Genomic DNA, 14,261 nt, shown 5'->3' with positions numbered 1-14,261 from the left:
TACGGGCCATAAGAGGCTACCGCACCATATCCGGGGAAGCGGCGGGTCTGCTGGCGGGGTCTCCTCCGTGGGACTTGGTAGCGGAGCTCCACGCGTCAGTGTATCACTGGCGCGCGGAGCGACGTTCCATGGGGGAGGCATCCGCTGGCCACGAGATTGGAGCACGGAGGTCCGACTTTCGGCGGATTCTCAGGATCAGGTGGAGAGAAAGGCTGGCCAGTCCATCGACCGGCCTGAGGACCGTCGAGACTGTCCGTCCCATCCTCAGGATGTGGATGAGTAGGCGATGGCCACTGACGTACCGCATGACACAGATATTGTCCGGGCACGGTTGCTTCGGGCGGTATCTGTGTCATGTGGCGAGGAAGGAGCCGACGACCGGCTGCCACGAGTGCGGAGGTGTTGAGGACACGGCGCAACACACGCTGGAAATATGTCCAGCGTTTGAGAGTGAGCGCCGTGTCCTCACACGAATAGTGGGGGACGATCTCTCGCTGCCGAATTTAGTTCGGAGGATGATCAGTAGCGAGAGATCGTGGCTGGCGGTGAGCTCATTCTGCGAGGAAGTTATCTCGCGGAAGGAGGCGGCGGAAAGGGAGCGGGAGTCAGCTCGTCCCGCTTCCCTCCGCCGCAGAAGAGCCAGGCCTAGAGGTGGGAGCGTATCCAACTCCGTCCCCCTCTATCCCCCACTGGGGCCGGGGTGACTGCCTTGAGGGAGGCAGTCCCCCAATCCAAAGGCCCCGGAGGTGTGCGCGTGTACCCACACGCCTCCACAATGGAGTAGGGCGAAATAGGTCGCCCTAACCACAAAACGAGATGGGGCCTGCCCTACAACATCTACAGGGCGGGCCGTCGCCGTCGGAGCTGGGGTAGAATGCACTCGCGATCCCCTGGCTCCGGCATAGGCGCTCGTAGGTACACCGTGTGGTTTTTTAGTGGGTACAAGTCCCACACACCACCTCGCCATCCCTCCGGCGGGGTGACGGTCTTTTGAAGATTTTTCCACACGTTAAAAAAAAAAAAAAAAAAGGCACCAAGCTTACTGTCTCCCGTTCCCCGGGGGGGGGTAATGAGGAGTTTCCGCCCCCTTGGTCTGCTGAGTTCTGGTCCATGTCAGACTCAGTAACCGAGGCGGATTTGGAAATGGAGGATCAATCGGCGAGGTCGAGGCCCGTCTCGCGGCCCAGGTCACGGGCATCTCGTCCGTCATCGGCGTCGTCAACGCGATCGACGCGTTCGACGCGCTCCATACTTGTGGAGGACGAGTTGTCCGGGTGTTTGGTATCCCGCGACGACGGGCTCACGAGGGCGGCTGTCGCTAAACGGCCACATACGGATGGGTCGGGCCCCTCCGTGACGGTGGGTGGCGGGGTTCAGCCCTCCAAAATACCCTGTCCGTCGAACCGGAAGGGGGCGCCCCTCAATGTTCAGAGTGCGAAAGGACCTAATTCGCCGCCGGCTGTGTCACGGCAAAGCAGTCTGCAGGGGGAGAGCCCCCTTGATGATGTGGTATTCGCTCGTCCTAAAGAGGTGATGTGCAGCAAGCCATCCCCAAAGGAGCCGGCAGCGATCACTGTCTACAGGGCGGAGGCAAAGAGCAAGCTGTGCACGGCCTTGGCGACCATTGACAAGTGCCGCAATATCAAGGGGGTCGATACAAAGAAGCTGAAGGAGGACCTCGGAAGCATCCTAATTATGACGGAAAGGTTGGACCCGAGTGTTACCGTGGACGAGACCTTCTCCTCTTGGGCAGCAGAAAGGAGTAAGGTAATGGCGGACCTTGAGAAGCTCCGCAAAGAAAATGTGGAGCTTCGCAAGCAAATTAATCTGCTCATCAGGGGAGGGTCTGGGCTCCGGACTCCTTCAGTTGCCCCCTCGGCTTCAAAGGAACCGGCGAAGGTGAGCGTCACAGCCCCGGTTCCTGCGCCGAGTGATGTCGAGGCATTCAGGGCGGATATCTTGGAGTCGGCCGGCCGCTTAATTTCGGCCCAGGTGGAGGAACAGATGAGGAAGGGCTTCATCCAGTTGCGGGCACTTCTGGACAAGTCCTCCCCGGCGCCGACTATCCGCCCTGAGTACCGCCCGCCACTTCAAAGCGACGGGCAGTACGAGGTTCTGTCACGTCTGCCTGGCGCAGGGGGACCAGGATTTAGGGACGCTCCCCATCTGCAGGGAAGTCGGGGTGCAGACTTCCCACGTCTGGAGAAGCGTCAGCCCCCCCCCCGGCCGGTTTCCGACGGGCAGCAGCCGGGCCCGGCGGGCGGGGGACGCGCGCAAGAAGGGGGGAACACGGTGGTGAAACGGGGCAGTAAAACCCGCACCGTCCCCGAGAGACAGACTCAAAGCACCCAGAGCACACAGAGGAGCTCTGGGGCTGCCTCTCAGGGGAAGAAGAGCAAGCAGACCCCGCCATCACCGTCCAAACTGCGTGCGCCGCGATCTGCGGCTGTGGTTGTTACCCTCGCTCCGGGGCGGAGGCTGGCGGGCTGACGTACACGGATGTGCTCAAGGAGGCGAAGAGCAAAATAGACCTCGCCTCCTTGGGGATTGGAAGCTTACGCTTTAAGACCGCGGCTACTGGGGCCCGTATACTGGAAATACCAGGGTCCCAGACGGGAGAACAGGCCGACGCGCTTGCGTCGAAATTCCAAGAGGTTTTCCCGGCGGATACCGTCCGCATCTCCAGGCCCGTCAAAACGGCCGAAATGAGAGTGATGGGCCTGGACGACGGTACCGACGGGGAAGAGGTGGCAGCCGCCGTAGCCCAGCAGGGCGAGTGTGCGGCGGCCGCCGTTAAGGTCGGAGAAATTCGACGAGGCGCGTCAGGCCTGGGCACCTGCTGGGTGCGGGCCCCACTAGCCGCGGTCAAGCGGATTACGACGGCAGGCCGGATCAAGATCGGCTGGGTGACCGCTGCTGCGGAACTGCTGCGGCAGAAGCCGCTCCGGTGCTATCGGTGCCTCGAGAGCGGGCACGTGTTGGCAAGGTGCTCGCACGAGGAGGACCGGAGTGGCTTATGCTACCGGTGTGGAGAACCCGGCCACAAAGCGGCTGGGTGCATGGCGACTCCACACTGCGTGGTATGCGCAGCGGCGGGTCGCCCAGCCGATCACCGGGTGGGGGCCAAAAGTGCCCCCAGTCCCGGTCCAAGAGAGCGAGGGGATCCGCACTGTCGTCGGCCCGCGGCAATGGCCGCCGGGGAGAGGCTGAGGTGATGGACACCGGTTAATAATGGCAGTCCATCACCTCCTGCAGGGGAATCTCAACCACTGCGCGCGCGCCCAAGATCTGCTTCTGCAGAGCGCGGCGCAGTGGGGAGTTTATTTATTTATTTATTTATTCTTTTGCACACAAAATTGTATACATGGCGGACTTAATGCCTGATGGCATTCTCTACCAGTCAACCGACGCGTTGATCAGAGATAGTATAGCGGTGCAATTTTACAAGTATTAAATAGATTAATACAGAAAAAAAATATGTATATAGGTGTATATATATATATATAAACGTACAAATATACTTCTAAAATTATATAATTACATAAATAAAGCGAAATATATAAGCATAATAATTATCATACAATTTAAATATAATATTAAACTATAATAAATATACAATATATAAGATTTCATGACATATATCTTGAGACAGTGGTTTGTATGAATATTGCTATAAGAATTTCAAGTAGTGTTCACGCAAGGATCTCTTTAAGGAAAATTTGGTTTGACATCTTCTGAGGTCAACAGGAAGTGCATTCCAAAGATTAATAGCAGAAATAGTGAAGGATTGGGATGAGAAGTTAGAACGATGAGAAGGAGTATACAGCAGGAGATTAGAAGATGAGCGAAGATCACGAGAGTGTGATGAACTTAGAAATAGAAATCTATCTTTGAGATACTGAGGAGCTAGAGGATCGTATAGGACAGAAAAGAGTTGACAGAGAATTCTAACACTCCTGCGCTGGCGGATAGGAAGCCATTTCAGCTCAGAGCGGAAGTGTGAGATATGGTCATACTTACGAAGACCGAATATGAAGCGTATGCAATTATTGAGTAAACGATCCATTTTATTTAGAAGGTCTTGGTTAAGATTCGGATAGCACACATCACCATAGTCAATTATAGGCAATATCAGTGACTGCACCAAAAGACATTTAGTACTGACCGGTAGAAAATTTTTAAATCTATATAAGGACCGTAAGGCAGCAATGACTTTTCTGCTGACCTCACTCACCTGGTGATTCCAATTAAGGTTGCTGTCAATGTAAAGGCCAAGGTTTTTTACGTGATTGGAAAATGGTACAACAGAGGAGCCAAATACCACTTTCTGTAGTCTGGCATGATCAATCCTGTCCAACTGCCGCGAACTACCTAGTAAAATAGCCTGACACTTAGCAGGATTAACCATTAGCCCAAATCTATGCGACCAGTCACAAATGACCCGGAGATCGGAGTTTACCTTGTCGATACCATCATCAAGGTCGCACACATTACATTGAGTATAAAGCTGTAGGTCATCAGCATACAAGTGGTAAGAGCATTTAAGATGGTGTGTAATCATATTAATGAAAATGGAGAATAACAGGGGGGAAAGAATACCGCCTTGGGGTACGCCGGCTGTCAGGTCAGACCAGACAGAAGTGCCTTGTTCAGTGCGAACCGCCTGTTGGCGACCACAAAGATAAGAAGCAAACCATTTGTTAACTGCTGAGGAAACACCAAGGTGACTCAGAATGGACAAGAGAATCCCATGGTCTACAGTGTTAAAAGCATTAGAAAAGTCTATTAAAATAAGTATAGTTACATGAGAATTCTCCATACCATCCCTTATGTCATCAGTAACTTTTATGAGTGCCGAAGTTGTACTATGTCCGGGACGAAATCCAGACTGGAAGTTACTAAGAAAGTTGTTTGCGTAAACAAAATTCGAAAGTTGCTTATAAACGGCACCCTCTAAGACTTTGGACAAAAAAGGTAATATGGATATAGGACGTACTTGAGAAGGAGACTTGGGATTTGGAATTTTGGGAAGAGGAAGGACAAATGCTTTACGCCAAATATCAGGAAATTCTGAGGACTGTAAGGAAAAATTTAAAATATGAGTTAATACGGGGAGGATATTGTGTAGGATTGGAAGAATCATGGCTCTGCTAACTTCGTCAAAACCCACTGCCTTAGATTTAATAGAAGTCACTAACCTTCTTGTTTCCTCAGCGGTTATTGATGAAAAATCGAAAGGTGTCAATGATAGAGTAGGCATGGAAGATAAATAGTTTAATGTGTCGGCTTTGACAGCTGCATCAATGGTGGTTGTCGATGAGAAATGAAAGTTTAAAGTAACGAGTGGGAGGGAACAAGTATTGAGATTGTTGGTGGATTTACCACATCCTAGGGATTTCAGAAACTTCCATATATCAGCCGAAGAAGACGTGAGAATATTACTATGAATGTAACGCCGTTTGGCAGCCCTTACCACTTGGTTGCAACGATTGCGAGCAGCCTTAAAAAGGTGCCAGTTATCCTCACACCGATCCTTTCTATACCTCCTAAAAGCTCGATCACGTCATGCCATGGCCAGCCGTACCTCCTGAGTGATCCAAGGGGCAGGAGGTCGTTTCGCTCTCACATGACGTACTGGAGCATGGGCATCGTACAGTTTCAGTAATGTAGTGTAAAAAATAGAAATTTTATCATTCACTGTTGATGCCAAGTGCAAACGTGACCAATCAATTGCTGCAGCATCTGCATTAAGCTTTTCAATATTGATTCTGGAAAAATTATGAAGGAGTAAAATTTGCAGCTTCTTTCTCGGAGGTTTAATATCTAAACATGCATAAATAAGGTCATGGTGTGAGAAACCAGGCGCATTGATCTGACCGTGTTTATTAATGACAGCACCCGGGGTAGTCAGGATTAAGTCTAGCCAGGTATCGTCCGTATTCGTGTTGTGGTGAGTTGGATTTAGTGGAAGTATAGCAAGATTAACAGACTCAACCATAGATCGAAGTTTACGTGATTCAGGAGTATCTTTAAGGAGATCAGTGTTGATATCACCCATAATAACATGATGAGTGTATTCAGAGGTAACAATTTCCAAGACAGACTCCAGTTTAGAGAAGTAGTTGATAGTAGGGGGACAGTAGACTACACCAAGAAGAATTTTGATGCCACTAACGTTGACCTCAAGAAAAAGGTACTCGGGAGAAGAGGAATAAGGGGAAGGAGAGGTTTCGAGGACTTTATAAGTGATACCGGAGCGGAGGTAAATCGCCACTCCTCCACCGCCCTTACCAACACGATCATTCCGAATAAGGATGTATCCTGGGATATTATAGAAACAGGAATTCAAGTTAGGTTTAAGAAAAGTTTCGGAGACGAGGACTGCGTGAACACTATCCAGGGAGAAAGCATTCAGAAGTTCAGTGTGATGTGATGGGATACTTTGTGCATTGATATGGCATACATTGAAGTACTTGTATTGTAGCCGTAATTCAGCATTCAGATCATCGCGGAGAGTGGTGGGTTCACTCTCAGAATCAGAACAGGAGTAAAACGAAGAGCTTATATCATGAGAAGAGACAAAAGAATCATCGCCAGACAATGCCATGAGAATTAATTCAATAAATATAAATGAATATATGTATATATATATATATAAATATATTAAATAAAATATAAAATAAAATATAAAAAAATTAAAATCAATAGGTAATAAATATAAAAGTATCTAGTGCAAAGTTTGTGCTTTGCTACATTGTACTCTGCACAACCTGCCGGCAGACTTTCACACAAAATGTTAAAAAGGCAGAATCATACATAAACACTAATGATTAGGTACAATAAAAATGTGAAATCAATACAAAAACAAAACATAAAGTAATGAAATGCAAAAATTAAACAATGAAGTAAACAAAATAAGAAAAGTAAAAAAAAACAATCGAAAATGAGACTTAAAAAAAAAGAACAAAAACAAGAAACTCAATTGAACATAGTGACATCATGCCTTAAGAGTTTAATCATTTGACAGACGTTGACAATTAACTTATATTAACTTGACATAATGTTTGTTTTGATTTGAGGTGACAGTTGACAGCTCAATACTGAGATATTGACATTGAAATAATTTTAAATATTTACGTAAGTGGTTAGTTTTAAAATTAATATATAAATTACTGCAAATAGAAGGTAAATGTATACTACAATAAAAATAACTGGTGGGTTAATATTTAACAAATATAAAGTGAGACAACCGTCGTCAAAATTGTAATATTAATGAATCATTACTGAGAAAAGTACCGTAGAAACTATAAATACAAACTGTTTACGATTATTAACTACTTGAGTCGAGCTCCGCGCTTTGCTCTGCCCATTTTATTGGTATCAGCCTGGCTCTTCAGCGCAGGAGTGTCCTTCGAGGCATCCCGAATAGACGCAGCACCCGACACAGCATTGCAATGTTCAGCGACCAGCCTTTCCAACTCCTTATTATACGAGAACGATTGCCGTTAGGCAATATCACAGTAATGTTTCCATCAAGCGTCCAAACTTTACGTATGCCGAAGTGTTTGCGAGCGGTGATAAATAAGGACTGCCGGCGCCGGGTCAGAAACTCCGTTAAAACATAGCATGACCCTTTCAGCATAGTTTTATTTTTCCATACAGCATACTTAGACGAAACATCACCAAATTTAATAAGTATAGGACATGTTCGGCTGGCATTAACAGAACCAAGACGATGACATTGTCTGTCAGTTTTAAGTTCTTATGTATAATATCCAGAACTGTGGCAGTGACATTCTCTTCTGCATTCTCTGGCACTCCATTCAGAAGCAATGATTTTTTACAGTGCCACATTTCAATTGCATCAACAGAATTAGTCAACTCTTCAATCTGCTTTTGAAGTATATTAAAAATATTGCTGTGATGAACCTTCTTTAGATGCCTTGAGTTGGACTTCAAATTCTTGCATCCTTTGGAATAAGGTTACTTCAAGTGAGCGCTGAGTCTCTGCAATATCCTCTAAGTTGGCCATGCTCAACTATAGCACTGTATATGATGTGAATCAGTGGTCCAAGATGAAAAGTCAAGGTGAAATAGTGTGAAAGTTACCAGCAGGTAGGTGCAGTGATGAAACTTCTTAAGTACACATATGATAGTGCTGACTCCAATAAGTAATGTGTATTGAATAAAGAGTAATTATAATCACTACAAATTTTTATTAAATAATTAGATTAAATTATAGAAAAGTATTTAATTTTAGGAGCAATATGTTACTTGATTTAGAACTACCCGCCGAAAAAACCTTGGAGGGAGTTGACCTTGCAGTGGTCGCCGAACCATATCGTGTCCCACGTAGTGACCACTGGTTCGGCGACCCCTCTGGCCTGGTGGCCATTGTCGGCGCGGGCAACCCCGCGACCCCGCTCGTCAGCCGCCTATTCGGCGGAGCGGGGTACATAGGAGTGAGTTGGGGGGAAACCGTCGTTGTCGGGACATACTTCTCTCCGAACAGGACTCTCGCCGAGTTCGAGCAGTTCATGGACGGGCTGGGGGCCGCTCTGGAGCTATACTCGGCCCGTCCAATGATGGTGATGGGGGACTTCAATGCCAAATCCACGGCATGAGGCTCCCCCATCACCGACTCTCGAGGCAGGGTCCTGGAAGACTGGGCGGCCGCGGCCGGCCTGGTGGTGTTGAACAGAGGGTCGGCCGCCACGTGCGTGAGACAGCAGGGGGAGTCGCATGTCGACATCCCTCTGCAGTCCAGCGATCGCACAGAGGGTGCGGAGCTGGCAGGTGTTGGATGAGGTGGAGACTCTATCCGATCATCGGTATATCCGGATAGATGTTCTCCCTCACCCGTAGCTCCGCACCCCGGTCGCCAGGAGAGGAATGTCCCACAACTCCCCAGATGGGTGTTGAAACGTCTGAATAAAGACGTGCTGATGGAGGCTTCCATCGTCCAGGCCTGGGTTCCCATACCGGAGGGGCCTGTGGAGGTCGACGCAGAGGTGGGCTGGTTCGGTGAGGCTCTGTCGCACATTTGCGACGCGGCGATGCCCCGAGCCGGCCCTCGACCTCCTAGGCGTCAGGTGTACTGGTGGTCGGAGGAGATAGCGGCGTTGAGGGAGGAGTGCTCCGCCGCCCGCCGCCGGTACACCTGGCACCGCCGACTCAGGCGGGGCCGCGACGCCGACGAGGAAGCACAGCTGTACGAGCAGTACAAAGAGAAGAAGAAAGCTCTGCAGCTGTCCATCAGCAGGGCCAAGGAGACAGCCAGGGAAGAACTCCTGGAGACCCTGGACAGGGATCCATGGGGGCGACCTTATAGGTTCGTCAGGGGCAAATTACGCCCCTGGGCGCCCCCCGTGGCAGAGGGTCTCCAGCCGCAGCAGCTGGGGGAGGTGTCGGAGGAGCTGTTCCCGAGACAGCCTCCCTTCACACCTCCTCCGATGATGCCGCGTGGTAGTGATGGAGAGGCCAGCGGCGTCAGCGCTGCTGCGGTTCCTGCCATTACCGAGGAGGAGTTCGCCGCGGCCGTGGATAAACTCATGCAAGAACGTCGCCCCGGGTCCGGATGGCATCCACGGCCGCGTCCTGGCCTTGGCCCTAAACACCCTAGGGGACCGACTCCGGCGCTTGTTCAACGCGTGTCTGGAGTCGGGACGGTTTCCCAATCAGTGGAAAGCGGGTAGAGTGGTCCTGCTCCGCAAAGCGGAGCACCCTGCAGGTTCGGTGGTTCCCTCGGCGTTCCGCCCCATAGTGCTGTTGGACGAGATCGGCAAGCTCTTCGAGCGAATCTTGGCGGGCCGACTCGTCCAACACCTGTCTCAGGTAGGTCCCGATCTCAGCCCGAAGCAGTTCGGGTTCCGGGAGGGGCGCTCAACGATTGACGCGATCTCGCGTGTGCGCTCCCTCTCGGAAGAGGCGACGTCCCAGGGTGGGGTGTTGTTGGCGGTCTCGTTGGATATAAAGAACGCCTTCAACACCCTGCCCTTTGCGACTATTAGGGAGGCGCTGAAATACCATCGCGCGCCTCCCTACATTCGGGACGTGATCGGGGCCTATCTCGAAGACAGGTCTGTGCTATGCACGGGGCGGAACGGCGTTGTAGTGCCGAGGGACATGCAACGCGGTGTTCCACAGGGGTCGGTTCTGGGCCCGATCCTGTGGAACATCGGGTATGATTGGAACCTGCGGGGCGCCCTTATAACGGGCACTGACCTCGTGTGTTACGCGGATGACACCTTGGTCACTGCCCGGGGGCGGGACCTACGGGAAGCTACCCGCTTTGCCACGGCCAGCGTGGCACTGGTCGTCGGCCGAATAAGGAGGCTTGGGCTCCAGGTGGCGCTGGAGAAGACCGAGGTCCTATGTTTTCATGGGCCTCGGCGCGCGCCACCTCCGGATGCCCAGCTGGTCGTCAGTGGCCAGAGGGTGGGGGTCAAGCCCTGTATTAGGTATTTGGGGCTTGACCTGGACAGCCGTTGGAGCTTCCGCGCTCATTTCCGGAACCTGGTCCCTCGCCTTATGGCAGCCGCCGGCGCTCTTAGCTGGCTGCTGCCAAACGTGAGGGGCCCGGGAGAAGGTTCCCGCCGCCTATACCTCGGCGTGGTGCGGTCCATGGCCCTGTACGGGGCCCCCATTTGGGTGGGGGCCCTAGGTAGGGAAAATGTGGCCTGCCTTAACAGGCCACACAGGGCCATGGCCATCAGGGCCATTAGAGGCTACCGCACCATATCCGGGGAAGCGGCGGGTCTGCTGGCGGGGTCTCCTCCGTGGGACTTGGTAGCGGAGCTCCACGCGTCAGTGTATCACTGGCGCGCGGAGCGACGTTGCATGGGGAGGCACCCGCTGGCCATGAGATTGGAGCGCGGAGGTCCGACTTTCGGCGGATCCTCAGGATCAGGTGGAGAGAAAGGCTGGCCAGTCCATCGGCCGGCCTGAGGACCGTCGAGGCTGTCTGTCCCATCCTCAAACGGTGGATGAATAGGAGATGGCCACTGACGTACCGCATGACGCAGATACTGTCCGGGCACGGATGCTTCGGGCGGTAGCTGTGTCATGTGGCGAGGAAGGAGCCGACGACCGGCTGCCACGAGTGCGGAGGTGTTGAGGACACGGCGCAACACACGCTGGACGAATGTCCAGCGTTCGAGAGTGAGCGCCGTGTCCTCACACGAATAGTGGGGGACGATCTCTCGCTGCCGCATTTAGTTCGGAGGATGATCAGTAGCGAGAGATCGTGGCTGGCGGTGAGCTCCTTCTGCGAGGAAGTTATCTCGCGGAAGGAGGCGGCGGAAAGGGAGCGGGAGTCAGCTCGTCCCGCTTCCCTCCGCCGCAGAAGAGCCAGGCCTAGAGGTGGGGGCGTACCCAACTCCGCCCCCTCTATCCCCCACTGGGGCCGGGGTGACTGCCTTGAGGGAGGCAGTCCCCCCAATCCAAAGGCCCCGGAGGTGTGCGCGTGTACCCACACGCCTCCACAATGGAGTAGGGCGAAATAGGTCGCCCTAACCACCAAACGAGATGGGGCCTGCCCTACAACATCTACAGGGCGGGCCGTCGCCGTCGGAGCTGGGGTAGAATGCACTTGCGAATCCCCTGGCTCCGGCATAGGCGCTCGTAGGTACACCGTGTGGTTTTTTAGTGGGTACAAGTCCCACACACCACCTCGCCATCCCTCCGGCGGGGTGACGGTCTTTTGAAGATTTTTCCACACGTTAAAAAAAAAAGGTTAAGATAGTTAGGTTAAGTTTATTTTGTTTTCTGTTTTGTGTCCGGTTTGCGCTGAGGTGGTCTGTGGTGAATTCACCGGGAGCGACAGGGGTAACTCCTTTTTTTTTTTTTTTTTTTTTTCGAGGGGAAAGGTTTCAGTACCGAAACGTCCGCCTTTATGAAGGGGAGCGGACGAATACTGTGGGACTGGACGAATCCGACCCACCAAAACCCCTCGGTGTTCCTCCACAAACCACGAAAGACGCCTTCGTGCGGGTTGGCATTAGCATTCGACCGCACTCCGGCCGCGGGTCTCCAGTGAAGGAGCCGCCAAAGGTGGGCGCGGGGACCACTCCACGCCCACACTCCACGGATCACTCGCCTCCTTGGAGCTTCGGATGTGGGGTAACTCCTGTCTGCTGTGCCAGCTCCGGGGAAACCCTGGAGCTGCTCGTGGAGGCTCTAGCCTCCGTAGTACCCGCCCGACTTAGGTCGGGCGTGGCACCTTTGCCGCTGGGTTAAGGGAGTTGGCTGGTGGTAGCAGCCCCTTCCTTTTCCCGTCCCCCGCAGGGGGGGACGAGGAGTGCTTGTCCTTGCCGAGTGACCTAATATTTTGGTCAATGTCGGACTCAACGTGACGCGCTCAACGCGCTCGACGCGCTCAATGCTGGTGGAGGACGAGATGTCCGGCTGCCTGGTGTCCAGCGAGGATGGGCTCGCAAAGACGGCCGTGTCAAAACGGCCGCATGCTGACGGATCGGGGCTTCCAGGGGCGGTGGGCGGGGGTGCCCAGCCGTCAAAGATCCCCTGCTCATCGGGCCGCAGAACAATGACCATCTGCGTACCGGTGAGCGACTGACGACGAAGTAATGTTCGTCCGACCCTCAGAGGTCGCCGTGGGAAAGGTAAATGTGCCCCCTGAAGGTGATCTGCGGCCTGTGGCCGTCTTCAGGGCGGAGGCCCAAATAAAGCTGGTAGCCGCCCTGGAGACGGTCCGCCGATGCGGGAACCTTAAGGGGACCGACCAAAGGCTGCTGAGGGAGAACATCGGCGCAGTGATGCGGTTGGCGGAGGGCTTGGATGTGAATGCCCCCGCCAACAACGACTTCACCGCGATGGCTGTGGAGCGCCGGGATATGGAGAAGCGCATTGAGGGGCTCCATAAGGAAAATAAGGAGCTCCGATGCCAGATCCAGGCGCTCCAAGCGCAGATGCAACAGCTCGCGGCGAAGTCGCACGCGTCGCAGACTCCCTCGGCTGCTTCCCAGGTAGCACGGGGGCCTTCGAGGGTGGTAGTCTCTGGCCCGGCCCCTGAGCCGGATGAGATCGGGGCCTTCAGGGCGGACATAATGAGGGCCACCGGGGAGTTGATAGATGCCCGAATAGGCATCCAAATCGAGAAAGGTATAAGGGAGATAAAGGCCGCCCTGGGCCTCAACTCCCCGGCGGCATCAATCCGCCCTGATTACCGCCCGCCGCTGCAAAGCGACGGGCAGTACGAGGTCTTGTCCCGAATCCCCGGCGCAGGGGGACCGGGATACAGAGACGCTCCCCATCTGCGGGGAGCACGAGGTGCCGAATTCCCGCCGCTTCCGCGGCCTACATCCGGCAGTCAACAGCCGGGGCCGTCGGGCGCGGGGCGCGCGAACGATGGATGGAGCACAGTGGTGAGACGCGGCGGCAAAAACCGCAACGTCCCTGAGAGGCAGACCCAGAGTACCCAGAGTACTCAGAGGGGCTCTGGGGCCCCCTCTTAGGGAAAGAAGGGTAAGCCGGCCCCGCCGTCACCATCCAAATTGCGTGCACCGCGCTCGGCGGCCGTAGTCGTCTCCCTATGTCCGGAGGCGGAAGCGGCGGGAATGACCTACTCAAAGGTCCTCAAGGAGGCGAAGGACAAAATTGACCTCGCTTCCTTGGGCATAAACAGCCTGCGGTTTAAGACCGCGGCTACTGGGGCCCGGATCCTAGAGATCCCAGGGTCCCAAACGGGAGACCAGGCCGACGCGCTCGCGTCGAAGTTCCGGGACGTCTTCCCGGAAGGTACAGTCCGCATTGCCAGGCCCACCAAGACGGCCGAAAGGAGGGTCATGGGCCTGGATGACGGTACCGACCGGGAGGAGGTGGCGGCCGCCGTGGCACAGCACGGCGAGTGCACGGCGGACGCCGTCAATGTCGGGGAGAATTCGGCGCGGCGCGACGGGCCTGGGCACCTGCTGGGTGCGGGCCCCATTGGCCGCGGTCAAGAAGGTGACGACGGCAGGGCGGATCCGGATCGGCTGGGTCTCAGCCGCTGTGGAACTGCTGCGGCATACGCCACTCCGGTGCTTCTGGTGCCTGGAGTGCGGGCACGTGGTGGCCTGGTGCTCGCACGTGGTGGACCGGTGTGGCTTGTGCTACCGGTGTGGGGTTCCCGGCCACAAAGCGGCCGGACCTTCTGCGAGGAAGTTATCTCGCGGAAGGAGGCGGCGGAAAGGGAGCGGGAGTCAGCTCGTCCCGCTTCCCTCCGCCGCAGAAGAGCCAGGCCTAGAGGTGGGGGCGTACCCAAC

The 14,261-nt window shown here is 53.8% G+C and overlaps 1 protein-coding gene across 1 annotated transcript; it reads left to right on the top strand.

Moving 5' to 3' along the window:
- Positions 1 to 1,110: 1,110 nt before the first annotated feature.
- Positions 1,111 to 5,154, top strand: LOC131842125 (uncharacterized). The gene is made up of 3 exons (XM_059190644.1): positions 1,111 to 2,308; positions 2,362 to 3,116; positions 4,990 to 5,154. Exons 1-3 carry the CDS (start codon positions 1,111 to 1,113, stop codon positions 5,152 to 5,154), a joined length of 2,118 nt encoding a protein of 705 aa, XP_059046627.1.
- Positions 5,155 to 14,261: the final 9,107 nt, after the last annotated feature.

The sequence above is a fragment of the Achroia grisella genome, unplaced genomic scaffold, assembly GCF_030625045.1.
Source record: "Achroia grisella isolate CSIRO2021 unplaced genomic scaffold, CSIRO_AGI_Agris_v1 utg21250, whole genome shotgun sequence".
Taxonomy (NCBI): domain Eukaryota; kingdom Metazoa; phylum Arthropoda; class Insecta; order Lepidoptera; family Pyralidae; genus Achroia; species Achroia grisella.
The sequence above is the reverse complement of the archived record's forward strand: the minus strand, read 5'-3'. Positions and strand labels throughout refer to the sequence as shown.

What these genes read in the sequence shown, in the direction of transcription:
- LOC131842125 (XM_059190644.1), top strand. Translation starts at nt 1,111, where the DNA reads ATGTCAGACTCAGTAACCGAGGCGGATTTGGAAATGGAGGATCAATCG. An exon ending in CACGGTGGTGAAACGGGGCA is followed by an intron (nt 2,309 to 2,361) that starts GTAAAACCCGCA and finishes CAGAGCACACAG; the next exon opens with AGGAGCTCTGGGGCTGCCTC. An exon ending in GTCGCCCAGCCGATCACCGG is followed by an intron (nt 3,117 to 4,989) that starts GTGGGGGCCAAA and finishes ATATGGATATAG; the next exon opens with GACGTACTTGAGAAGGAGAC.